The sequence below is a fragment of the Leucoraja erinacea genome, chromosome 11 (assembly GCF_028641065.1).
Source record: "Leucoraja erinacea ecotype New England chromosome 11, Leri_hhj_1, whole genome shotgun sequence".
NCBI classification, from domain to species: Eukaryota; Metazoa; Chordata; class Chondrichthyes; order Rajiformes; family Rajidae; genus Leucoraja; species Leucoraja erinaceus.
The window spans coordinates 50,047,345-50,072,949 of NC_073387.1; the positions used below are offsets into that span (position 1 = coordinate 50,047,345).

Sequence of the window (25,605 nt, forward strand, 5' to 3'; positions counted from 1 at the left end):
GGAGCATCTCAGGGTGCACAAGCAACCACGACAGCAGCGCCCCGAGAAGCAGCAGCAGCAGGTCGCCCCAAGGAGCCGCTTAAGCAGCAGGTTGGCGAAGACGGATTGCAGCACTTGCACTCCAACCTCAGCTGCCGCTTCTCCCGAGCCTGCTCGGGCTTGGACAGTTTCTTCGACCACTGCGGACTCAAGCCCGAGGTGATCGAGAACCTGGCCAGGGAGAAGTTTGCCGCCGACGCTGCCTTCGAAAGCCTTGCCCTCAGGCTTCGCAGCGGGAGCTGCACAGACTCGGAGAGCGAGCCGTGCCAGCACAGTAGCAGCGATAGCGGCAACGAGCCGCTCGGGGGAGGGGGGGGCCGGGAGAACAAGCCCCCACCCTCGGCCCTCTCGGCCATCGAGCACAACGCCTGGGTCGTCCAGTGGCTGTACGGCTGCAAGAGGGCCAAGGAGCCCAAAGCCAAGGCTCCCTCTGTCCTGGTTTACAATTGAAAAATATTGCGCCCCAATTTTTTTTTACTCTGGATTTTTGGGAATAAAAGTGGGGTGCGACCGCACCCATCGCACCCCTCCTTCAGACGACCATGCTGAGAACAACAGTATATTCTCCACATTGGATCTTCCCCTTTGCTCCACCTATTGTATTTGTGTTTGACTTGATTGTACAATATCATCTGATCTGATTGGATAACATCCAAAACCAAACTCTTCACTCTAAACAACAATAAACCTAATCTCCCAACCACCAGACCAAACAAAACTTGACACCAAGCCATGTGAGGAGATAGTAAATCAGGTGGGCACGAGCTTAGTAGAAGAGGCAGGTTTCATGAAGAGCATGGAGCAATGGAGGAAATTGCAAAGAGCCAGGTGATGGCGGAGTGGAGAAGAGATCTTTTTAGATTTAGTTCAGTTTTTAGGTTTAGTTATAGAGATACAGCGCGGAAACAGGCCCTTCGGCCCACCCAGCAATCCTGGCACACTTACACTATCCTACACTCTAGGGACAATTGACAATTTACAATGACTTTCATATTAAGAAAGACTGGATAGACTGGGCTTGTACTCGCTAGAATTTAGAAGATTGAGTGGGGATCTTATAGAAACTTACAACATTCTTAGGGGGTTGGACAGGCTAGATGCAGGAAGATTGTTCCCGATGTTGGGGAAGTCCAGGACAAGGGGTCACACTTTAAGGATAAAGGGGAAATCCTTTAGGACTGAGATGAGAAAAACATTTTTCACACAGAGAGTGGTGAATCTCTGGAACTCTCTGCCACAGAAGGTAGTTGAGGCCAGTTCATTGGCTATATTTAAGAGGGAGTTAGATGTGGCCCTTGTGACTAAAGGGATCAGGGGGTATGGAGAAAAGGCAGGTATAGGATACTGAGTTGGATGATCAGCCATGATCATATTGAATGGTGGTGCAGGCTCGAAGGGCCAAATGGCCTACTCCTGCACCTATTTTCTATGTTTCTATGTTACACAAAGACAATTAACCTACAAGCCTGCATGCCTTTGGAGTGTGGGAGGAAACCGGAGTTCCCAGAGAAAACCCACACGCAGGTCACGGGGAGAACGTTCAAACTCAGTACAGACAGCAGCCGTGGTCAGGATCAAACCCGGGTCACTGGCGCCATAAGGCAGCAACTCTACCGCTGCGCCACCGTGCCGCTAATATTGTATATTGCAACAAAATAAAATGAGCAAGAAAGTGGGTCAGAGGGAGACATCAATAGAATTATTTGCCTCTCCGCTTCCAAACCCACAAATTACTAAAGAATTAAGTAGAACTGGTCCAAGACCAACACAGAATGAGTCACCGGATCCGCCTCCACATTCTTGGCTTCTGGACAAATTGCGAGGCAAAGGTTATTTTACAATCTGAGCCAATTTGCAACACATAACTCTAGACTGCACAATCTGCTTCTCTTGTGTGTGAAAGATTATTTGTTGTCTGGGGCACTTGAAGGTGAGATACTTTATGTACACAACAGAGGCCAGGCCGAATCCAGGCTGATGCATCAGGGCATCATTGACGGACAGTCACAGAAGCCCCATCCACCATCCGGGACTGACTGATCCACACCTTCCCATTCACCATTCTGATGAAGACGTGGACCTGCCAACGTTGTCCAAACCAATATCTATCGCTCAATCAAACTATGCTGATCAACCCATGTTCCCGATGTTGGGCGAATCCAGAACCAGGGGCCACAGTTTATGAATAAGGGGAAGGCCATTTAGAACGGAGATGAGGAAAAACATTTTCACACAGAGGGTTGTGAATCTGTGGAAGGCAGTGGAGGCCAATTCTCTGGATGCTTTCAAGAGAGAACTAGATAGAGCTCCTAAAGATAGCGGAGTCAGGGGATATGGGGAGAAGGCAGGAACGGGGTACTGATTGTGGTCACTGCCATGATCACTGTGAATGGCGGTGCTGGCTCGAAGGGCTGAATTGGCCTACACCTGCACCTATTGTCTAAGTAAAAACAGAGACACAAGGAATGGCCCGTGTGGAGTCTGCACGTACTCCCTGTGATCTTGTGGGTTTCCCTTGGTGTTCCGGGTTCCTCCCACATCCCAAAGATATGTAGGTTTGTAGTTAAATGGCCCACAGTAAAATTGCCCTTAGTGTGTACGGGGTGGATGAGAAAGTGGGATAGCATTGAAATAGTAGAAAGGGTCATTGATGGTCGGCATGGACCTGGTGGGCCCGAAGGGCCTATTTCCATGCTGTATCTTTCAATTCAGTCACGCCAATCAAGCCAAACACAAGTATAATAGACAGAGAGAAGAGAAATATACTCGAGTGCAGAATATAGTTTCTCTACATTGTATTTTGGTTTAGATGCACAGCAGAAACAAGCCCTTTGGCCCACTGAGCCCGCGCTGACTGCGATCCCCGTACACCCGCTCTATCCGAGGACAAGAGGTCACAGCTTAAGGATAGAGGGGAAATCCTTTAGGACCGAGATGAGAAAAACATTTTTCACACAGAGAGTGCTGAATCTGTGGAACTCTCTGCCACAGAAGGTAGTTGAGGCCAGTTCATTGGCTATATTTAAGAGGGAGTTAGATGTGGCCTTTGTGGCTAAAGGGATCAGGGGGTATGGAGAGAAGGCAGGTACGGGATACTGAGTTGGATGATCAGCCATGATCATATTTAATGGCGGTGCAGGCTCGAAGGGCCGAATGGCCTACTCCTGCACCTATTTTCTATGTTTCTATCCTACACACTACGGACAATTTACAATCTTTACTGAAGCCAATTAACCTACAAAACCTGTACGTCTTTGGCATGCGTGAGCAATATGAGGATATGACGTGCTGGTGGCATATATCGTTGATTGAAGGCGTGGATCTGCCGTTGGATGAAGTGGTGTTGGGGTCCGTTGCAAGTCTCGGTGAGTGAGGCCCGAAGTTTTGAGAGAGTCAAAGCGAGGTCCTGCTTGCGCCGGAGGATATGACTTGCTGCTTCAGTGAAAAGATAACCAAGGTGGATTTGTGAACTACAGCAGGCCCAGAAACAGAATAAGACAGTGAAACAATCCAGAAGTGGAAGGACTTATAAATACTTACTTTTCACATTCATTCCTAAATGGGATGCTCTTTTATATCCATGTTGGTCACTGAACAAGCCTAATCCCAATGTCACCTACTGCCTTGTGTAGTGGCCAGATACTCCATCGGTAACTTAAAGTGTGGGATGCATCCTACAGCTCCGACACAGAGAGAACTATTGACACCATTGGTGGCATCTTTACCTCAGCGGGGTGAGGAAAACTGAACACAAGTGCAGTCTCACCAATGTTCTGTACAATTTTGGCTGTTTTATGCCCAAGACTTTCCCTTTTCCCTTTGTTCTTTCAGCAAAGACCAACTTCACCTCTCTAGACTCCAACCAGAGTTAGAGTGTGTTCATTTCATAAGTTAAAGGAGCAGAATCAGGCCATTCGTCCCATCAAGTCTACTCCGCCATTCAATCATGGCTGATCTATCTTCCCCTCTCAACCCCATTCTCCCCATAACCCCTGACACCGATATTAATCAAGAATCTATCTACCTCTGTCTTAAAAATATCCATTGACTTGGCCTCCACAGCCTTCCGTGGCAATGAATTCCACAGATTCACCACCCTCTGACCAAATAAATTCCTCCCCATCTCTTTCCCAAAGGAACACCCTTTAAATCTGAGGCTAAGACCTCAGGTCCCGGACTCTCCCACTAGTGTAAACATCTTCTCCACATCACCTCTATCCAGGCATTTTACTATTTGGCAAGTTTCAATGAAGTCCCCCACTCATCCTTGCCAATTGTTGCATACCATCCCAACTTCAAAACTCAATTCCCTGACTGATGAAGGTCAGTGCGCCAAAAACCTTCTTCCCAAACCTATCAACCTGTGACTCCATTTTCAGGAAACTATGTAGTAATCATAGTCCCCTCAGTGCCACCACACTCCCCAGAGCCCTACTGCTCAACACAAAGGTTCTTTGACTCCCCAAAAATGGATGAATCTTGTGTGATCATTTATAATAATTATTCCAGTTATTTCCAATAATTTATATTCCCAGCCTCTTTTTAAATTTAAAAAATCCACAATGGATTAATATCTAATTTCCATAATGGAAAGCTATCCAATCAAATTATCATAGTATCATAGTGTGAAAACAGGCCCTTCGGCCCAACTTGCCTATGCTGGCCAACATACCCCATCTACATAAATCTTACCTGCCTGCACTTGACCCATATCTTTCCAATCCTATCCTATTCATGTACCTTTCCAAATGTTTCTGAAATGTTTTGATAGTCCCTTGTCCCAACTACTCCCTCTGACAGCTCGTTCCATACACCTACCACCCTTTGTATGGAAAAGTTACCCCCTCAGGTTCCTATTAAATCTTTCCCCCCCCCCCGCACCTTAAATCAATGTCCTCTGCTTCTCCAATGTACAGTTTATAATGCAGCTCTCCTGAAGAGGCTGTCCCACTGCGGCAACCTAATTGCCGAGTTTAGAAGAGTTTAGGAGAGTTTGAAAAAATGTCATGTTGAAGACCTCCTTCGACCTCCTTCGAATATGTTGAAGACAAGCTTCGACTAGCTACGACTAACTTCGGAAAAATTGGACACCGAATAGTGGAGAGTGAAAACGACCACCCTTCGACTATGATGAAGACTATCTATGACCACCTTTGACTACCCACAACTAATATCCCGACCTACTACGACAAAACCCACGAGTAAAAAAAGTATCGATTTTTTCCATGACGACCTTTTTTTACTCTCGGGCATTTTTCAACGTGTTGAAAAATACGCTGTGACCTAGCTGATGCCTCTAGTACGCGGAGACTACTCTCGAGCATGAAGGAGAGTTAAAGTCCTCCTACGACCTCGTGTCGACCATGCTGTGAGTCGAAGGCAAACTCGCCAGAACTCGTGGATTAGGTTGTCCAAGTGAGACAGCCCCTTGATGTCTTTCATGCAATTATACGGGAAGGAACAGCAGATGCTGGTTTATACCGAAGATAGACACAAAATGCTGGAGTACCAGCGGGACAGGCAGCATCTCTGGATAGAAGGAATGGGTGATAGAATGTTTCAGGTCGAGACCTTTCTTCAGACATATAGTGCAGTTCTGTAAATTGCAAGCAATAAAAGGAAACATATTCATACAGGGTTTGTGGCCAATTTTTTTTTACAAAAAGTGATACTCAACATGCAATAACCCCAGCGGAGTTAGAATTGGTATCAAGATGGGCTAACTGTTGTTATTTGTCGTGCAGTTCCTTAGCAACCCTCATTATTTCTCATTACAGTGAAACCTTAATGGTCTCCTCATCAATTAATGCCATAGAAACCGCTTTCTAGAAAAACACACAAATTTAATATCAACAATATTTAGTGTTTTGAAGAGGAAACATTAGAATGTTTATGTATAGATGATAAATAAGTCATATTACTACTGTGTTATTTTCTTGTTAGTCTCTTTAAACCTATAATTAGTCAAAGTTATGGATCTTATATTGAAAATAGTATGCAAGCACTAATGCGTTTAGGAACTGGAAGCCTATAAATAAAGAGTGAAAAAATGGAATAAGATTAACAAACTGGAAGACACAAAACGCTGGAGTAACTCAGCGGGACAGGCAGCATCTCTGGAGAGAGGGAATGGGTGACGTTTCGGGTCGAGACCCTTCAGTCTGAGATTCAGGTGAAAGGGAAAGGGGAGATATGGACGGTGATGTAGAGAGAGATATAGAACAAATGAATGATATGCAAAAGAGTAACGGTGATAAAGGAAACAGGCCTTTGTTAGCTGGGGACTGGGTGAAAACGAGTTACAGACAGTGAGACTCAACAAGGTGACTTTGAAGCAGGTACGATGTGGGTGGGGGAGGGATGGAGAGAGAGGGGATACAAGGGTTACTTGAAGTTAGAGAAATCAACATTCATGTAAGGTGCCCAAGCAAAATATGAGTGCTGTCTCTTACCACATTGGTATGTACCTTCAAGTCAATGAAGGCCAATGCAAAAATAACTAATTAGTTCCCATTAATTAATAGATGAGGAAGGGTGTGACACAAGCGTTAAAATTACAAGAGGAATCAATGAGGCGGTTGCGGAGAGATACTTTATATTGACTCAGGCAACATAGAGAGTGGGATTCAAAGGTAGACTAAACCCTATTTCTTAAGAAGTAATTACTTCATCTTTGGAGTCAATTAAGGAAAATAAATACTACTTAAGCACAGCAAGTATGAACTTATACACAGTTTGTAAAAAAAATCCTGTTTAAACAGGCGGCTAAGTAATGCCACTTGTGTGTGAAAACATCGTAATTATAGGCCTGTCAATAGAGCAATGGTGTAGGCAAATTACATGAGAAAGTTCAAAGGATGGTTTATGTGCTTTGAGACTGGTTATGGCACACATTAATGCCCCTGTCCCACTTAGGAAACCTGAACGGAAACCTCTGGAGACTTTGCGCCCCACCCACGGTTTCCGTGCGGTTCCCGGAGGTTGCAGGTGGTTGCCGGAGGTTGCAGGTAGTGGAAGCAGGTAGGGAGACTGACAAAAAACCTCCGACGGATGATGACAGCGAGGCCAACATTTGTAACAAGATGGACACGAAGACGACTTTCACTTGTAGTTCTCGGCTCTCCCGTCGGGCAAAAGGTACAGAAGTGTGAAAACGCACACCTCCAGTTTCAGGGACAGTTTCTTACCAGCTGTTATCAGGCAACTGCCTCAGAGGGCAGTGGAGACAGGTTCTCTGGATGCTTTCAAGAGAGAGCTAGATAGGGCTCTTAAAAATAGTGGAGTCAGGGGATATGGGGAGAAGGCAGGAACGGGGTACGGATTAGGGATGATCAGCCATGATCACATTGAATGGCGGTGCTGGCTCGATGGGTCGAATGGCCTAGTCCTGCACTTATTGTCTATAGTCTATTTCCTATATCTGAACCATCCCACCAACCGGTCTTGAACTACTATCTACCTCATTGCGACCCTTGGACCATCTTTGATCAGGCTATAGTGGCTTTACCTTGCACCAAACGTCATTCCCTTATCATGTATCTGTACATGTGACTGGCTCGATTGCAATAATGTATTGTCTTTCCGCTGACTGGTTAGCACGTAACAAAAGCTTTTCACTGTACCTCAGTACACGTGACAATGAACAAAACTGAACTTGCAATGCCACTGCAGCTTCACCCTGCCCAGTGTTTCAATTGCAATGTGAACACAACTCAAATCTGCGCTCAGACCACAATCTGCCACTGGATTAAAGAGCGAGGAATCCTAGGGGTGATATCTTGTTACACTTTACTCATGGAGTTGGATTTGACACTGTCGTGTGTTTTGACACTGACCTAGGTTTAGTGTCATTGCCAAACATATGTCATGAATAGATTAATCCCCGGCAGTCAGGGAGAGATTATGTTGAAGATAGACACAAAAAGCTGGAGTAACTCAGCGGGGCAGGCAGCATCTCTGGAGAGAAGGAATGGGTGACATTTTGGGTCGAGGCCCATCTGCAGAGATGATGTTGGTTGGCCCAATTGCTTTCTGTGGATACTTTATTCGCCCAAGTCCACCTTATACATGAACACAGCTGCGCGGGTCCAGGTCTCCAGGCAGCGGCAGAGATAACGGTAGATTTGAACTCTTCCAGGGACAGCTAATCTCATTGTATAAATTGGAAATTCTTCGCACAGGGCAGAATGCCACATGTTCTTAAGCAATTCAATAAATTTTCTTCTCAGCACACCAAACAATCCAATTAAACAAAAAGTGAAGTTAAATGTTTGTCTCGATATCACAACAGTATCTCTATCTGATTTCCAAGCCTGGGTCACCTTTCATTGTTTAGTCTAGACACCTTACATTTAATGAAAGCAAGTAATCGGATACGGGGTTACATGGCAATATCCTTGCACATTGCTACAGAAGTAACCACATCCCTCTCTTACTGCAAGTGAGACGGACAAGATATTACTAATTGGCTATTCTTCATAGTGATCAAAATACTGTGTGAATTTCCTCCAGGGTGCTCCGGTTTCCTCCCACATCCCAACGATGTGTGGGTTGGTAGGTTGAGTGGCCGCTGTAAAATTGCTCCTGGTGTGGAGGGAGCAGATGAGAACGTGGACAACATAGAACTTGCTTGTAGCGTGCATAGCCTGAAGTTGTAGAGCAAGGGTAGACATCCAGGCCAGGACAGCATCAGTTACTGGGTGGGTGGCTTCGATGCCCCCAGGAAAAAAGCCTCAGAGGGCGGTCATTCATAATGTGTGGGTGGTCTGTGTAGATCAGTGCATGCTCCTTTAACATAGTGACCTCACCACTACTAACCACTCCCCATTATCTTCAGTATAATTGTAGCCTCCCCACCTCTATCTCGCTCTCTAGCTCCAGTGACAGACCACGGACAGCTAGGGCACAGTGTGTGTATTATAACAATGTTTGAAATAAACTAGTAGTGAAGACATCGTGTGTTTGACAAGTCTTTACATGGTGTCAGAAGTGGGATTCGAACCCACGCCTCCAGTCTGGATGTCCACAGTCGCAAGCAAGGCTGACTGTCATCCGCCACTGATGCAGGTGATGGGCTGTTCATGCATGGAGGGTGCGGGTTCTGTTCAGGGTTAGCCATTGCTTGTGATGGAGGCCAAAACCCGGTGGTTTCACTGTGGGGGTCGGTGGTGACCTCTCCGTTGTTGGTGTCGGCATCTTTCCAGGCTCCGCGCCACTCAGTCCCGGAGTCAAAGTCTTCCAGGGATTTAATGGAAGACCAGAAGGGTTTGCGGGACTTCAGGCGCATGTTGGGCAGATTGTTCGAGCCAGCATGGATGGGAAGGTGAGGGTTAGCCTCGACGGTGCTCCAATCTTTCAACATCCTCTCCCTTCTGCGTATGCTGGGAGGGGCGATAAGAGAGAGGGCAGGGAGCCACTGCAAAGGTGTTGACTTAAGCGTCCCTGCGATCACCCGCATTGCAGAGTTAAGGACAGTGTCAACTGGTTTGGTGTGGCAGCAATTAGCCCAAGCTGTTGAGCAAAACACAGCTATTGAGTAGACTAGGGCTAAGCTTGCAGGACGGAGGGTGTGTGCATTGGATCCCCAGCTGTTGCCTGCAAGGTTCCTGATGATGTTGACCCTGGCTTTATAACTGGTGTGAATGGGCAGTGGGCTGAAGGGCCCGTTTCCATGCTGGATCTCCAAACTACACTAAATACAGATTTAAGAGAAACGAGGAACTGCAGATGCTGGTTTAGAGAAAAAGAGAAAATTACAGAACTGGCTTGCAACTGATACAGAAGTAGCATCGGGCGACACAGTGGTAGAGTTGCTGCCTTACAACGCCAGAAGCCAAGGCCCGATCCTGACCACGGGGTGCTGTCCGTACGGAGTTTGCACGTTCTCCCCGTGACCGCGTGGGTTTTCTCCGCTTTCCTCCCACATTCCAAAGACGTACAGGCTTGTAGGTTAGTTGGCTTGTGTATAATTGTCCCTAGTGTGTAGGATAGAACCAGTGTAGGGGTGATCACTGGTCGTTGGGGACAGTGGGCTGAAGGGCCTGTTTCCACGCTGTATCTCGAAACCAAAACTTAGCTAAACTAAGGATACACTGAGCCCAAGCCATCAGTTGTTTAAGTGGACTGTAATTAATGACAGCCCAGACCTCTCCACAATTGCATCCAACTGCACCAAGTACTGAAGTGAGGTGATACGGTTGGATTTTACTCCAAGTGTGGCTCGTGAATGAAGTTGCAGAATTTTAATCCAACCTCCACTTAAAATAGTTGTTTTGGGTGCGTTGGCTTCACTGGTACATTTCAGAGTGGCATTCGCGAGAAAAATACAACAACGCCAGTTTTATCTGGAAACTGGCAGAGATTACAGGCATTTGGGAACGGAGAGAGGACTGTGGCTTTATAGCTGCCTCCAGCTCCAGCAAAAGGAACAAACACATGACATTGGACCCAATTCTGGTGGCCTAATATTTTCAAATTGTAGAGTGATACAGTGTGGAAACAGGCCCATCAGCCCAACTTGCCCACACCGGCCAACATGTCCCAGCTATACTAGTCCCACCTGCCTGCATTTGGCCCATATCCCTCCAAACCTGCCTTATCCATGTACCTGTCTAACTATTTCTTAAACGTTGGGATAGTCCCTGCCTCAACTACCTCCTCTTGCAGCTTGTTCCATACACCCACCACTCTTCATGTGAAAAAGTTACCCCTCAGATTCCTATTAAATCTTTTCCCCTTCACATTAAACCCACGTCCTCTGATTCTCGATTATGTTTCTCTGGGCACGAGTCTCTTGGGGTTGGTCGGCCTGGCCATGTTGGCCTGAAGGGTCTGTTTCCACGCTGTGTGACTCTACCACTCCAGATGGGCAAGTGGTAACATTTCATTAGTTTTCGTGCAAAAAATGTTTGGCAGAGATATTGTGGGACGAAGAACTTTACTGCTCCAAACTTTTTTTTCTCGTTCATTATATTGTTTACAGTGTAGATTTTCATTGTTCTATCTGGGACATCTCTATACTATTAAAAGTCTCATCTTGTACGTATGTATACGTGTGTGTGTGTGTCGTCTTTGTCTTTCTACCTTCTTCAAAACGCCACCCGCTAGCGCAGAAATATTCACACATTATTAATCACATTTACTCCGTCGACAACATAAACTGCTTCACTTCACGTTACATGCTGTATTTCACAACTTATAAATAGTGAAAAATAGCCCGCCCGTGGCCTCGCTCAGGTCCTTGCCCCGCCCGCGGCCTCGCTCGACTCCTCGGGTCCACGCCCGCCCGCGGTGAGTGCTGGAATATTGCAACATGTCTGCACTTGGTCAAGTATAACAATAAAACACTCTAGACGCTTGACTGTATTCTGATCATTATTAATTGCCTCACAAATGAAAGATTACGCAGTTGTCCCATAATCTATGAATAGACAACAGGATGTTTAAAAAAAATCAGAACCACCATGGCTAAGTGCTCAATGTTATAGCATTCACAATTTAAGTCCCATGACAATAAAACTCTTCCTCTTGTTAGTGTAGCACAGCGTGAGATGCTGGACAGCAAATCACAAGTTAATCCTAAACATAGAAAATAGGTGCAGGAGTAGGCCATTCGAGCCAGCACCGCCATTCAATATGATCATGGCTGATCATCCAAAATCAGTTCGGACTTGAACCCCGCAAGCAAAACAGACTTGAACCCCCAAATATAAACTATTTTGGATTATTGTCAATAAATGTTTTTGTCCATTTTGGAGGTCTGACCTGTTAAATGGCACTAGGGATGTGTCCCACATAAATTCCCTGGTTTCCTATAGATTTATCCAACTACGCCGATTCAAAAAAATTATCTTCAGGATCATATTTATGCATCTTTGGTCCCAATGTGTACACTTCATGCCTGCAACAAGCTGCACTAATCACACAAACTCCTGTTTCACGTTAAGGCCTGTTAGCTTTTAGAGTCTCCACTAATGTTTTCTGGATGATGTACACTGAACCTACGCCAAAGGGATTTAAAACGTGTTAAATACTTTACAGCATGTCCTTTTCTTTCCGCAAACCGTTATTTAAATGTAATCGTTTGAAAGAGGGAAGAATACTTCAAACTGGCTCACAGCTCCTATCCGCACCTTCTTTTGATAAACTGAGCTATATTTCAATGAACAATTTAGTCACTGGCATGCCTTCATCCCCACCGTTCAGTGTTATTTTGTTACATTTTCTCTCGCCTGCTCTGGGGATTAACTTGAATTATTCACCAAATTAGCTTTCATGCCCCACAGAAAAAAAGCAAAAGCATATTTACTGTCAGGAAATCATCAATGCATTTGTGGGAATTAGTGACCGAGCTAAATTTCCATTTGTTGCGGGCTGTAAACAAAAGCAAATAGACCATTCCCAGGCAAACTGCACAGAGCATTTACCATATAGATCAGATTTCACCAAATGAATCCCATAAGGAAACTTTACGGTGCCAGTATAGATAGTACAGTGCGTACCCATGACAGATCATGCTAATGGCACCTAGTGGCTGTTATGAGTAGTTAGGTTTAGTTTAGTTAAGAGATACAGCGTGGAATCAGGCCCTTCGGCCCATCGAGTCAGCACCGACCACCAACACAATCCTATACTGGGGACAGTTTTTAACCAAGCCAATTAACCTACGAACCTGTACGTCTTTGTAGTGCGGGAGGAAACCTACGCAGGTCACGGGGAGAACGTACAAACTCCGTACAGACAGCACCCGTAGTCAGGATCAACCCGGGACTCTGGCGCTGCAAGGCAACAACTCTACCGCTGTGCCACCGTGACGCCCAGGTACTAAATAGGCAAAAGGGCGTGAAAGGTGAAAAGGACTACATCAACATTATTTCTCACGTTTACACGCTGTTTTATTTTATAAGATTGTGTGATTGGAGCAGAATTAAGCTATTTGGTCCATCAAGTCTACTCCGCCATTCAATCATAGTTGATCTATCTCTCCCTCCTAACCCCTTTCTCCCCATAACCCCTGACACCCGTACTAATCAAAAATCTATCTATCTGCCTTATAAATATAGATTGACTTGGCCTCCACAGCCTTCAGTGGCAAAGAATTCCACAGATTCACCACCCTCTGACTAAAGAGATTCCTCCTCATCTCCTTCCTGAAGGTACGTCCTCTAATTCTGAGGCTATGACCAGTGGAAACATCCTCTCCACATCCACTCTATCCAGGCCGATCAATATTTTAAGCAAGTACCTAATTTATTACAGCTGTGGGGAAGTCTTTGTATCAAAAGATATGAGCAAGGATGTCTGAGGTGTTACACAGAATTGATTTGACAGAGGAAGAGGGGTAGTAACTGGAGCGCGGCTGACTTAATGAGGGAGGATGGAGGAGGGAATCCAAAGGAGGCTAAAGTAAAAGTACGGCTGGGGGTGGTAGGGGCAGATACAATAGTGGCAGCTGATATGACAGTGGCATTCCAGATGCTTTTACATAGGCACACGGATATGCAGGGACTGGAGGGATATGGATTATCAACAGGCAGGTAAGAGATGGATGGTCCTGGCGGGTGAAAGATTCCAAGATGGCGTCCAACCCTGGCGACTATTTGTGCGCTGGTCACAGAAGCCGATCTGTAATCAACGCATTACAATTGCTCCACACTTTTAAATCTCTACATTCCTTACTTTAACTCTGATCTTAAACTCCTCTCGGATCTGTCCATTCTGCAACTCCCAGCGATTGGCTTTACCTTGCACTAAACGATACTCCCTTATCGTGTATCTGTACACTCTGAATGGCGCGACTGTAATCATGTATTGTCTTTCCGCTGGCCGGTTAGCGCGCATCATAGCCTTGCGCTGTACCACGTGACAATAAACTAAAGTGAACTGATGCAAGGCACAGACATGGCGGGCCGAAGGGCCTGTTTCCATGCTGTACTGTTCTATGCGCTATGTGAACGGAATGAGCAGAGCCAATACAAGGTAACGACATGGCACTGAAGGGATTTGCATTCAAGAAACCCCTGGACATAAAATCGGAGGTTCCAAGAGGCAAGGCAAGGGTTAAACCACAGGGAGAATCAACAGATACAAGCAGAAACAGTGACCCATCACATTGATTATGTGTTGTTACCAAACTGCAAGGGCTAACACGTTATATATTTATCGTGGGATCCACAAGGAACTAGGTGCTAGTGGAATCAAGGGATATGGGGAGAAGGCAGGCACGGGTTGTTGATTGGGGACGATCAGCCTTCATCACAATGAATGGCGGTGCTGGCTCGAAGGGCCGAACGGCCTCCTCCTGCACCTATTTTCTATGTTTCTATAAACTGCAGACGCTGAAATGTTGAGCAAAACACAAAGCGCTGGAGTAACTCTGGGATAGCTGGGTTAGGCAGCATCTGCGGAGGGAATGGTTTGACGACATTTCGGGGTGAGGACTTTATTGTCGCCCATCCACTCCCTCCGCAGATGCTGCCAGACCCGCTCAGTTTTCCCCGCACTTTGTGTATATCTATTACTGTTGTCCAGAGTGCCTGTGAAACAGCAGCAGGCGAGAACGTCATTATTGCAGTTCAGATCCGGTACATTTGACTAACAAACATTCTAATCTCTTGACTTGTGACATGATTCAAGGGCAATTAGGGATGGGTCTTTAAAAATATTGGCCATCCCACAATAATGCGGCACGGTGGCGCAGCTGCCTTACAGCGCCAGAGACATAGAAACATAGAAAATAGGTGCAGGAGTAGGCCATTCGGCCCTTCGAGCCTGCACCGCCATTCAATATGATCATGGCTGATCATCCAACTCAGTATCCCATACCTGCCTTCTCTCCATACCCCCTGATCCCTTTAGCCACAAAGGCTACATCTAACTCCCTCTTAAATATAGCCAATGAACTGGCCACAACTATATTCTGTGGCAGAGAATTCCAGAGATTCACCACTCTCTGTGTGAAAAATGTTTTCCTCATCTCGGTCCTAAAAGATTTCCCCTTATCCTTAAACTGTGACCCCTTGTTCTGGACTTCCCCAACATCGGGAACAATCTTCCTGCATCTAGCCTGTCCAACCCCTTAAGAATTTTGTAAGTTTCTATAAGACTCAATCTTTTAAATTCTAGCGAGTACAAGCCGAGTCTATCCAGTCTTCCTTCGTATGAAAGTATGAGACCCGGAATGTACCCTGACCTGTACGGAGGTGCTGTCTGTACGGAGTTTGTACATTCTCCCCGTGACCTGCGTGGGATTCCTCCCACGGTCGAAAGAAGTACACGTTTGTCGGTAAATTGGCTTGGTAAAATTGTAAATTGTCCCCAGTGTGTGTAGGATAGTGTTAGTGTGTGAGGATTGCAGGTCGGCGCGGACTTGATGGGCTGAAGGGCCTGTTTCCGCGCTCTAAACTAAACACATTATATCTGATCATACCAAGTGTGTGAACAATACAAGTCACCTCCGTTGCCGTTCCGATTAAAAACGGTAGGAGACGTTAATATTAAACAAGAACAGGAAGGCCAGACAGCAGGAGTACCCTCTACCCTACACCATCTTCTGTCCCTATGATTAGATTTACAGCCTTCACTCTTCACACAGCAAGCTGATTGCGTAAGAGCAGGTAGTAAAGGGCCTGTTCCACTGCCGGCGACTGCCACAGTTGTAGCAGGTCACCGAAAAAACAGCGAATGGACCTCTCCCCCCCCCCCCGACAATGTCTATGACAACTTATCACCAGGTCGACGTCTAGCTACGGCAAGCTACTGACAACCGGTGACCTACGTCCACGTTTTGGACATTTCAAAATCCAGTGGCGACCAGAAAAATGTTACGACTCTTTAGTCGACTTGAGGCGGCAACTCTTGACTATGCAGGTGACACCCCGCGACCATGTGAAAACAGCCTAGAGTCGCCGAAAAAAATCACCCAAGTCGGACAGGCTCTTAAGTGTGTACTCCGCCACTGTACTCGAAGTGGCATCCTGCTATTTGGCACTGCCATCTCCACAAACTATCACACTATGCAGAAAAGATAAAATCCCTGGAGCTTCACCCACAATTATGAAGTACTTTTTAAATAATTAAACTGAATGGCATCCAAGGCAAACAATGACAAAATTGTTTCCTTCATCATGGTAGCATGGTGGCGCAGCTGGTAGAGCTGCTGCCTCACAGTGCCAGAGGCACGGGTTCGACCCCGACCTTGGCTGCTGCCTGTGTGGAGTTTGCACGATCTTCCTGTGATCTTGTGGGTTTCCCCCCGATTTGCTCCGGTTTCCTCCCACAGCCCAAAGATGTGCGGGTTTATCGGTCAACTGGCCCACTGTAAATCGGCCCTAATGTATAGGGAGTGGATGGGAAAGTGGGATAACTTAGAACTCGTGTGAATGGGCGATCGGGTGGGCCGAAGGGCCTATCTTCCTACTGTGTCGGTGAACTATACTAAACATGCAATAGGAGCAGAATTAGGCCATTCGTCCCATCACGTCTACTCCGCCATTCAATCATGGCTGATCTATCTTTCCCTCTTAACCTCATTAGACAATAGACAATAGGTGCAGGGGTAGGCCATTCGGCCCTTCGAGCCAGCACCTCCATTCAATGTGATCATGGCTGATCATCCCCAATCAGTGCCCCGTTCCTGCCTTCTCCTCATATCCCCTGACTCCGCTATTTTTAAGAGCCCCATCTAGCTCTCTCTTGAAAGCATCCAGAGAACCTGCCTCCACCGCCCTCCGAGGCAGAGAATTCCACAGACTCACCACTCTCTGTGAGAAAAAGTGTTTCCTCGTCTCCGTTCTGAATGGCTTATTCCTTATTCTTAATTCCATTCTCCTGGCTTACTCCTTATTCTTAATTCCATTCTCCTGCCTTCTCCCCATAGCCCCTGATACCTGTACTAATCAAGAATCTATCTACCTCTGCCATAAAAAATATCCATTGACTTGTCCTCCACAGCCTTCTGTGGCAATGAATAATGTGGTATGATAATCTGTACCCTTTCATGGAAACTCCACGGTAAAATATGTTTACAGTAATCTTCCAGAAACAACTTTTTTAAAGTTGAAGTTGCTATTGCTTTGCCTTTAAAACCTGATCATTATTTATTGTTATTACATCAGCCTTGCTGCTGCACTGCCGTTATTTTTGAGGAGGCAACTTTGCACCACTTCCTGTGGTGCACGGCAAACTGAACGCAACACACCCATGCAGAGCAAACCCTTCCCTTCACCCAACACGTCCAACTAAGTCAGCAATCCCCTGCCCCGGCACAGGCGTCTGTGGAGGCCAAAACATCGGGGGCTTTCAAGGGGGACATTGACCGCTCTTTGATGAGTGAGGGTGCCCAAGTCACGGGGAGAAGGCAGGAGAATGGGGTTCAGAGGGAGACGATCGAAAGGCATAGACTCGATGGGCTGAATGGCCTAATTCTACATCTACAACTTATGGTACATGAACAAACTCTAACGCTGGTTGCAGACCAAGCTGAAGTTGGCTTTTGCTGAAAGAACAAAGGGATAAGAGGGAAAAAAAGGCAATTCTTGGGGTTAAAATGGACATCTGATACAATGCTGTTGTGTCCTTGTTATATCTTGTTATTTATATCTTGCACTAAATGTCGGACAGTATATCCTTTGGTAATGCACTGTGGATGGCTTGATTGTATTCACGTACAGTCTTTTCTTTGACTGGGTTGCAGGCTAACTAAAGCTTTTCACTCCACTTTGGTACATGCGACACTAAACTAAACTAACAAACTAGATGTTGCAACGGCCAATTTTATCACCAAGTCCTTTGTGCAGACTCCAAAGTGGAAACTCTTCATGCTAAATACGAGTTAATTGGGTGTAACTGCTGGCACAACAATATTCAGCCTTAATAAATGAAATTACTATGATCTGCCATCTAAACATTTGACATCAATATTGTAGAAATTGTCATTTTGACTGATTGAAAGACACGGCCTGGAAACAGGCCCTTCAGCCCACCGACTCCACGCCGACCATCGATCACTTGTACACACTCGTTCTATGTTCCCCCACATTTGCATCTGCTCCCTGCACAAGGGGAAATTACATCGGTTGAACGACCCACAAACCCAAGCACGTCTTTTGGGATTCAAGGAAACCGGAGCACCTGGAGGAATCCCACCGCGGTCACGGGGAGAGCGTGCCAACTCCACATAGACAGCACCAGAAGTCAGGATCGGACCCGGGTGTCTGGTGTGGTGAGGCAGCAGCTTTGAATAATGTCTCAGGTACAGGCACACGAGACGATAGTACTTTATTTACCCCACGGTCCGCCAACAGTGATAAAACACGATGAGATACATGAAGCATGAAATTAAAGTGACGAGTGGAAACTCCAGAATTTGGGACGTGCAAAGATTGGTGAGGGAGAAGGGGAGTCAGTTCACCCCATGACAGAAGGGGGAGGAATTGTACATTGTAAAGGGCCTGTCCCACGAGCATGCGACTGCATGCGGCGAGCGCGACCAAACCGGAAGCGGGGGCCGCGCGGAGGTCGAGTGATCCCGTACGAGTTGACGTGAAGTTCGAGCAAAGTCCGCGGGACGTTCGCGCTAGTCGTACTCCGTCATGACGCTGCGTACGGCGTCGAGACTTTGCGCACGCCCGTCGAGGTGGTGCGTACGGCCTCAACGCGGCTGCGGGCTGGAAGGCCGTTGCCGCACGGAATTTTTGGACAGTGTCAGTTTTTCGGAGCCCCGCGCGATGTCGGGACCAGCTCCGCACAACTCCGGTGATCAAAGTGGGACCGGCGACGCGAGGCCATACGGCTCAAGTGACCACGTTAGGTCGCGCTTGCCCGCATGCAGTCGCATGCCAGTGGGACAGGCCCTTAATACTGTCATTTTTTTTTTTGCAACCAGTTTCGAGAATTATTCACAACTCAATTGAAAAGGCAATCTGTGCTGAAGCATTTAAAATGAAACCAACGGATCCTTGGACGTTTTTTTAGAATTCAACTGTTGACCATCTTTTTTGATTAACTAATAAACAGCGCCAGTGATAGACAGAGATGTCCATGCCCGATGACTGCACTGAAACACATTTGCAGAAGGAGCGGAATATTGAAACAAACAAACCTCTGAAGGCTTCTTCTCTTCCTGTCTCGCCCAAGGGTGCTTTGTAGTTGCTGATTTAGAACCAGGAGACCATAATGTTATGTGACCTTCGGAGAGAGGAGCGGAGAGAAGAAAGTTAGACATCGGTATTCAAGATGAAAGGGATGTCACACGAAAAAACTGAACAAGTTGCATTAATGGAAACATTAATGGAATAATAGAAAATAGGTGCAGGTGTAGGCCATTCGGCCCTTCGAACCAGCACCGACATTCAATATGATCATGGCTGAACATCCAAAATCAGTACCCCGTTCCTGCTTTCTCCCCATATCCCTCGATTCCATTAGCCCAAAGAGTTAAATCTTGACTCCAAACTAATTGATTTTGCAGCTGTTAAAAATAAACATGTTTTACAAGTCACACTCAAGTGAAAGGTCTGGAGAGTTGACAAAGAGAATGTTTGCCTCAGCTAATGATGGTGCAAATGTCAATATTCCAGGGGAATCGGAGAATGTGTAGGAAGGAACTGCAGATGCTGGTTTAAACCGAAGAAAGACGTACAAAGCCGGAGTAACTCAGCGGGTCAGACAGCATCTCTGGAGAAAAGGAATAGGGGACGTTTCGGGTTGAGACCCCTTCATCAGACTGAAGAGTCCGGGGAGAGGGAGGCTAGAGATATGGAAGGGTAAGGTGTGAAAACAGATCAAAGCAGACGATGGTCAAGGAACTGTAGAAGGGAGAGATAGATGATTGAATGGCGAATTAGACTTGATGGACCGAATGGCCTAATTCTGCTCCTATTACTTATGACCTTATGGATATGCTGGAAATGGAGGGATTTGGATCAGGTGCAGGCAGAGGAGATTAGATTAACTTGGCATGATGTCCAGCATGGACATTGTGGGCTGAAGGGCCTGTTCCTGCACTGTACTGGTCTGTGTTCCATGAAGACTGCCAGTTAATGCAGTGAGAACTACAAGTGAAAGCAAGTGGCAGAACATCGGAATGCCAACTCCGTGACCTGGGACATCATTCTCCAAGTGTGCAGTCACAGTGCCAACGTCTAATTGAAAATCGCTTCTTCAATTATCACTTTTTGCTTTGGTGTCAACTTCTTAAATATTAAAAGATAATATTGATATTACAGTTTGTGTTTCTTTGCCAGAATATGTGATGCGGAGCTGATTATGACATTTTGGCATGGCCGACAATTGAATCACCCTCCTTGATTCAACACAACATTAACATTGAGGGGATTGGATTCATCTACGTTTGGGAAGGCAGAGGTTGATCAAAATATCGTGATTTTGCAAGGGGGAGGGTTGTGTCTGAGCAATTTGTTTGTGTTTTGTGAAGGGATAACAATGCATATTGATGATGGCAGTGCGGTTGGGGCAGTCCATCTACACTTACTTCAGGAAGAACGTTGACCAGGTCTGATGTGGAAGATTGGGCCTAAAGATTAGAGTGCACGGAATTCAAGTGGAGTTGACAAACTGGTACCAAAATTGGATCGATAAGTGGAGGTGAAGTGTGACATGGCCTAATGCTGCTCCTATAACTTATGATCTGTAATCATAGAGGTACCACCGGGACTGATGCTGGGACTCACGCTGTTTTTTTTTTTTCATATTAGGGAAGCACGGTGGCGCAGCGGTAGAGTTGCTGCCTTACGGCGCCAGAGACCCGGGTTCGATCCTGACTACGGGTGCTTGTCTGTACATTCTCCCCGTGACCTGCGTGGATTTTCCGTTTCCTCCCACACTCCAAGGACACACGTGCAGGTCTGTGGGTTATGTGGCTTGGTATAAATGTAAATTGTCCCTAGTGTGTGTAGGATTGTGTAATGCCCCTGTCCCACTTGGGAGACCTGAACGGAAACCTCTGGGGACTGTGCGGCCCACCCAAGGTTTCCGTGCGGTTCCCGGAGGTTGCAGGTAGGGAGACTGGCAAAAATCTCCGGGAACCGCACGGAAACTTAGGGCGGGGCACAAAGTCTCCAGAGGTTTCCGTTCAGGTTTCCCCAAGTGGGACAGGGGCATTAGTGTGCGGGGATCGCTGGTCGGCGCCATCTCGGTGGGCCCTTTTTCCGCTCTGTATCTGTAAACTGAAAAACGAAACAGAGCTAGTGCTGCAGACATAAACAGCAAGTTCGCAGATGGCACAAAAATGGACAGAGTTGTTGATAGTGAGGAGCATATTCTTAAACTCCAGAACAATACGAAGTTGTACGATGGTCAGAGCAGGGACAGCGTGGAGTTACTCCAGGTAGATGTGAGGTGGTGCACTAATAAAGCAGATTAGTCACAATGAATTTTGTTTAAGCAGGAATTGCAGATGCTGGAAAATCGAAGGTACACAAAAATGCTGGAGAAACTCAGCGGGTGCAGCAGCATCTATGGAGCGAAGGAAATAGGCAACGTTTCGGGACGAAACGTTGCCTATTTCCTTCGCTCCATAGATGCTGCTGCACCCGCTGAGTTTCTCCAGCATTTTTGTATAGTCACAATGAATGGCAGGTTCCTACAAGTAACTGAGGGACAGAGGGACATTAGTGTACAAGTCCAAGGATCTCTTAAAAGGTGGTAGCATGGGTAGATAAGATGGTTAAAAGGGCCTCTTACTAGGCAGGGAATGGAATACAAGAGCAAGATATGGGACAAACGCGGGTAGGTGTGACTGGTGTTGATGGGACATGTTGGTCGGTGTGGGCGATTTCCACGCTGTACGACCCATTGACTGGATTTTGAAACACTTGAATCACTGAGGAATAAAGAACCACAGGTCAAGTGCCGGGAAACAGAATTATTAAGTTGATACAACTTAAACCCTTGGTTGGGCCACTATTGGTGGACTGAGTGCAGCTCTGATCACCATATTACAGGAAGGGTGTTGGTGGACAAAAGGTTCAACAGGAGTTCTCCGACCCCAGTCTTACTGTCTCTGACTACATTTTATCTCTGTTTGCTTTGTTGTTACCTCCCCCTTAACTAACAATGATCTATTCTCCATTCCCTTTGTCCTGTTTTCACACCCCCCACTTCCTTATCTCTGTACCTCCCACTCCCCTGACATCAGTCTGAAGAAGGGTCCCGACCCGAAACGTCACCCATTCCTTCCCTCCAGAGAGCCCTGAGAAGAGAGTGCAGAAAACCGGAACGGAAGTATAAATATGATAAGCTTCAAATTTCCTTCGAACTTCTGAGAAACAATCTTCTCAAATACCAGGAAGCAGTAAAGTCTGTGAGATCACAATACTTCTCCGACCTTATTTCCAAAAACGCTCAAAATTCCAAGGTCCTATTTAGCACTGTTACCTCTGTCATATGTCCTGTCCCCAGTACCAGCTTAGCTGAGTCCCCGGCGAAGAATTCTCTACTTTTATGCCCAGTAGAGTTGAGAACATCAGAACGGATATTTCTCCTCCCACCCGTGACCTAGCTGTCTCTTTGGTCTGTTCTTCTAAATTAGACTAAATTCCAACCTGTTACTCTCTCCTCCCTTGTAAAGCCGGTCCACACTATGAAACCTGCAACCTGCCCCCTTGACATTATACCCACCGCCCTTCTGAAGGATGCCATTGCAACAGTCGGTCCCAGTATCCTCTCCATCATCAACAGTTCTTTGGTCACTGGCGCTGTTCCAAGCACACGGTGGTCCAGCCACTCCTGAAAAAACCTAACCTAGACCCCAACCTTGCCTAGTAACTACAGACCTATTTCCAAACTGCCTTTCCTTTCAAAAGTCCTTGAAAAGGTCATTCTAGACCAACTAATGCCTTATCTACAAAATCCCATCCTGGAAAGTTTCCAATCAGGTTTCAGGGCCCACCATAGCACAGAGCCTGCCTTGTTGAAGGTACACAACGACCTGCTTCTTGCCATCGACTCCGGCGACTGTGCTATCCTGCTCCTTCTCGACCTCAGCGCAGCGTTTGATACAGTGGACCACACCATCCCAATTGACCGTCTCCGGGGTACGGGGTTGGTGTTGATGGCATTGCCCTGAGCTGGTTCGTTTCCTACCTAAAAAATAGGAGTTTCTCTACTAACATAGGCAATTCTTTCTCTTCCCCAGCTAGCCTTTTCTGCAGGGTTCCACAAGGCTCCATCCTTGGCCCCCATTCTCTTCTCTCTCTACATGCTCCCCCTCGGCCAAGTCCTTCAAAGGCACGGCATTTCTTTCCACTGCTATGCAGATGATACACAGCTCTATCTCCCCCTGAAACCCAACAACTGGTCTAATTTAAACAGCCTCATGCACTGCCTTGATGATTTAAAATGTTGGATGGCTCAGAACTTCCTCCAACTTAACGAGAGCAAGTCTGAGGTCGTCCTGCTCGGCCCCTCCGACCTGATCAGGCAACTTGGAAGCCTGACCTCCTTAGTCAAACCGCACGTCAATAACCTTGGCGTGATGTTTGACTCTGCATTCAAGTTTGACAAGCAAGTCAACTCTGTGGTAAAAGCTGGTTTCTTCCAGCTTCGTACAATAGCTAAAATCAAATAATTCCTCCAATTCGACGACCTTGAAAAAAAAATCATCCACGCATTCATCTCCTCCCGCCTTGACTACTGCGACTCCCTATACACCGGCATCAGCCAATCATCCCTGTCCCGTCTGCAATTAGTCCAAAATGCCGCAGCGAGGCTTCTGACGGGTATCCGGAAAAAGGACCACATCACCCCGATCCTGGCCTCTCACCACCGGTTCCCAGTTCGGTACAGAATCAACTTCAAGCTCCTCTTATACGTTTACACAGCCCTTAACGGGTCCCCCCCCCAATATCTCGCGGTCTAGGTTTAAGCTCAGGGGTGACCGCGGTTTAGGTTTATTCCACCTAAACTGTGGAATAGCATCCCGCTCCTCATCAGAACTGCCCCCACCATCACCTCCTTTAAGTCACACACAATGGCAGGCAGTGACTAGTGGGGTACCGCAAGGCTCAGTGCTGGGACCCCAGTATTTTTATATTAATGATCGGATGAGGGCGGAAGGCAAATCTCCAGGTTTGCGGATGACACTAAGCTGGGGGCCAGTGTTAGCTGTGAGGAGGATGCTAGGAGACTGCAAGGTGACTTGGATAGGCTGGGTGAGTGGGCAATGTTTGGCAGATGCAGTACCTGCACCGATGTGAAGTTACTTTGGTCAACGTGAGACTATTATTTAAAATGGTGGCCGATAAAGGGGGAGATGCAGCGAGACCTGGGTGTAATGTTACACCAGTCATTGAAGGTGGATGCAGGTGCAGCAGGCAGTAAGAAAGCGAATGGTATAGTTAGCTTTCATTGCAAGGATTTGTTTTTTTCTACTGCAGTGACAGGGTCTTGGTGAGACCAACCTGGAGTACTGTGTACATTTTGGAAATCTGAGGAAATTATTCCATAGAGGGAGTGCATAGACGGTACACCAGACTGATTCCATGTCAGCTGTCATAAAATCATAGACTTGGTATCGGTTAGAGTTTAGAAGATTGAGAGGGGATCTTATAGAAACTTACAAATTCTTAAGGGGTTGACAGAAGATGCAGGAAGATTTTCCCGATCCTGGGAAGTCCAGGACAAGGGGTCACAGCTTAAGGTGGGGGAAATCCTTTAAAACTGAGATTAGAAGAACTTTTTTCACACAGATAGGGGTGAATCTCTGCAACTCTCTGCCACAGGGTAGTTGAGGCCAGTTCATTGGCCATATTTAAGAGGGAGTTAGATGTGGCCTTGGCTAAGGGGATGGCGTCAGAGAAGGCAGGTACGGGATACTGAGTTGGATGATCAGATGGTCAAAATGGCGGCTTTTCGAAGGGCACACTCCTGCCCTTAATTTCTATGTTTCAATGTTTCAAGTAACGACTCAAAACCTATTCTACTCCCTAGTGTTTTTGAGCCCCTCGGAGGGGGCAGTGTAAACAGTTTATGTATGTATTGTTAGGTCTGTCTACCGATGTATGTATCCAATTAGTACCTGCACTGATGTGAAGCACTTTGGTCAACGTGAGTTGTTTTGAAACGTGCTATACAAATGTTGTCTAGGGTGGAGCATTTCATTTACAGGGAATGGATAGGCTGAGTTTGTTTTTCTGGTGTGAAGGAGTCCAAAGAAAGACTTCATGGAAGTATACAAAATTCAGAGTGGCATAGACCAGTACCTGTGGCCAAGCTGCATAAAATCAGCGAGTATCGGTTGAGTGAAAGGTTTAGAGGAGGCTTGAAGAAGATTTTTTCCATCCTGTGCTTTTAATGTGGAACACACTGTCTGAGAGAAGGGTTGAGGCAGACTCCCACAATATTTAACAAACACCAAGTTCCTTGAAGATGGCGTCACTGGTAGTTAAGATGGTCAAAATGGCTTTTGGCACATTGCCCTTGATCAGTCAAGAGTCCTATATACAGAAGCTGGGAGGGCATATTGCAGTTCGCATAAGACGTTGGTGAGGCCACATTTAGAGTATCATGTTCAGTTCTGGGCACCATGTTAAAGGAAAGATGGTATTC

General features: G+C 46.5%; 1 protein-coding gene across 3 annotated transcripts in view; it reads right to left on the bottom strand.

Moving 5' to 3' along the window:
* jade2 (jade family PHD finger 2) overlaps positions 1-25,605 on the bottom strand; it is a 152,854-nt gene that overhangs the window by 109,207 nt on the left and 18,042 nt on the right. For all 3 annotated transcript variants that reach the window (XM_055643236.1, XM_055643235.1, XM_055643234.1), the window contains one exon: positions 19,139-19,224. In XM_055643236.1, coding sequence (XP_055499211.1) covers positions 19,139-19,224 — 86 coding nt within the window. The remainder of the gene's footprint in view (positions 1-19,138; positions 19,225-25,605) is intronic.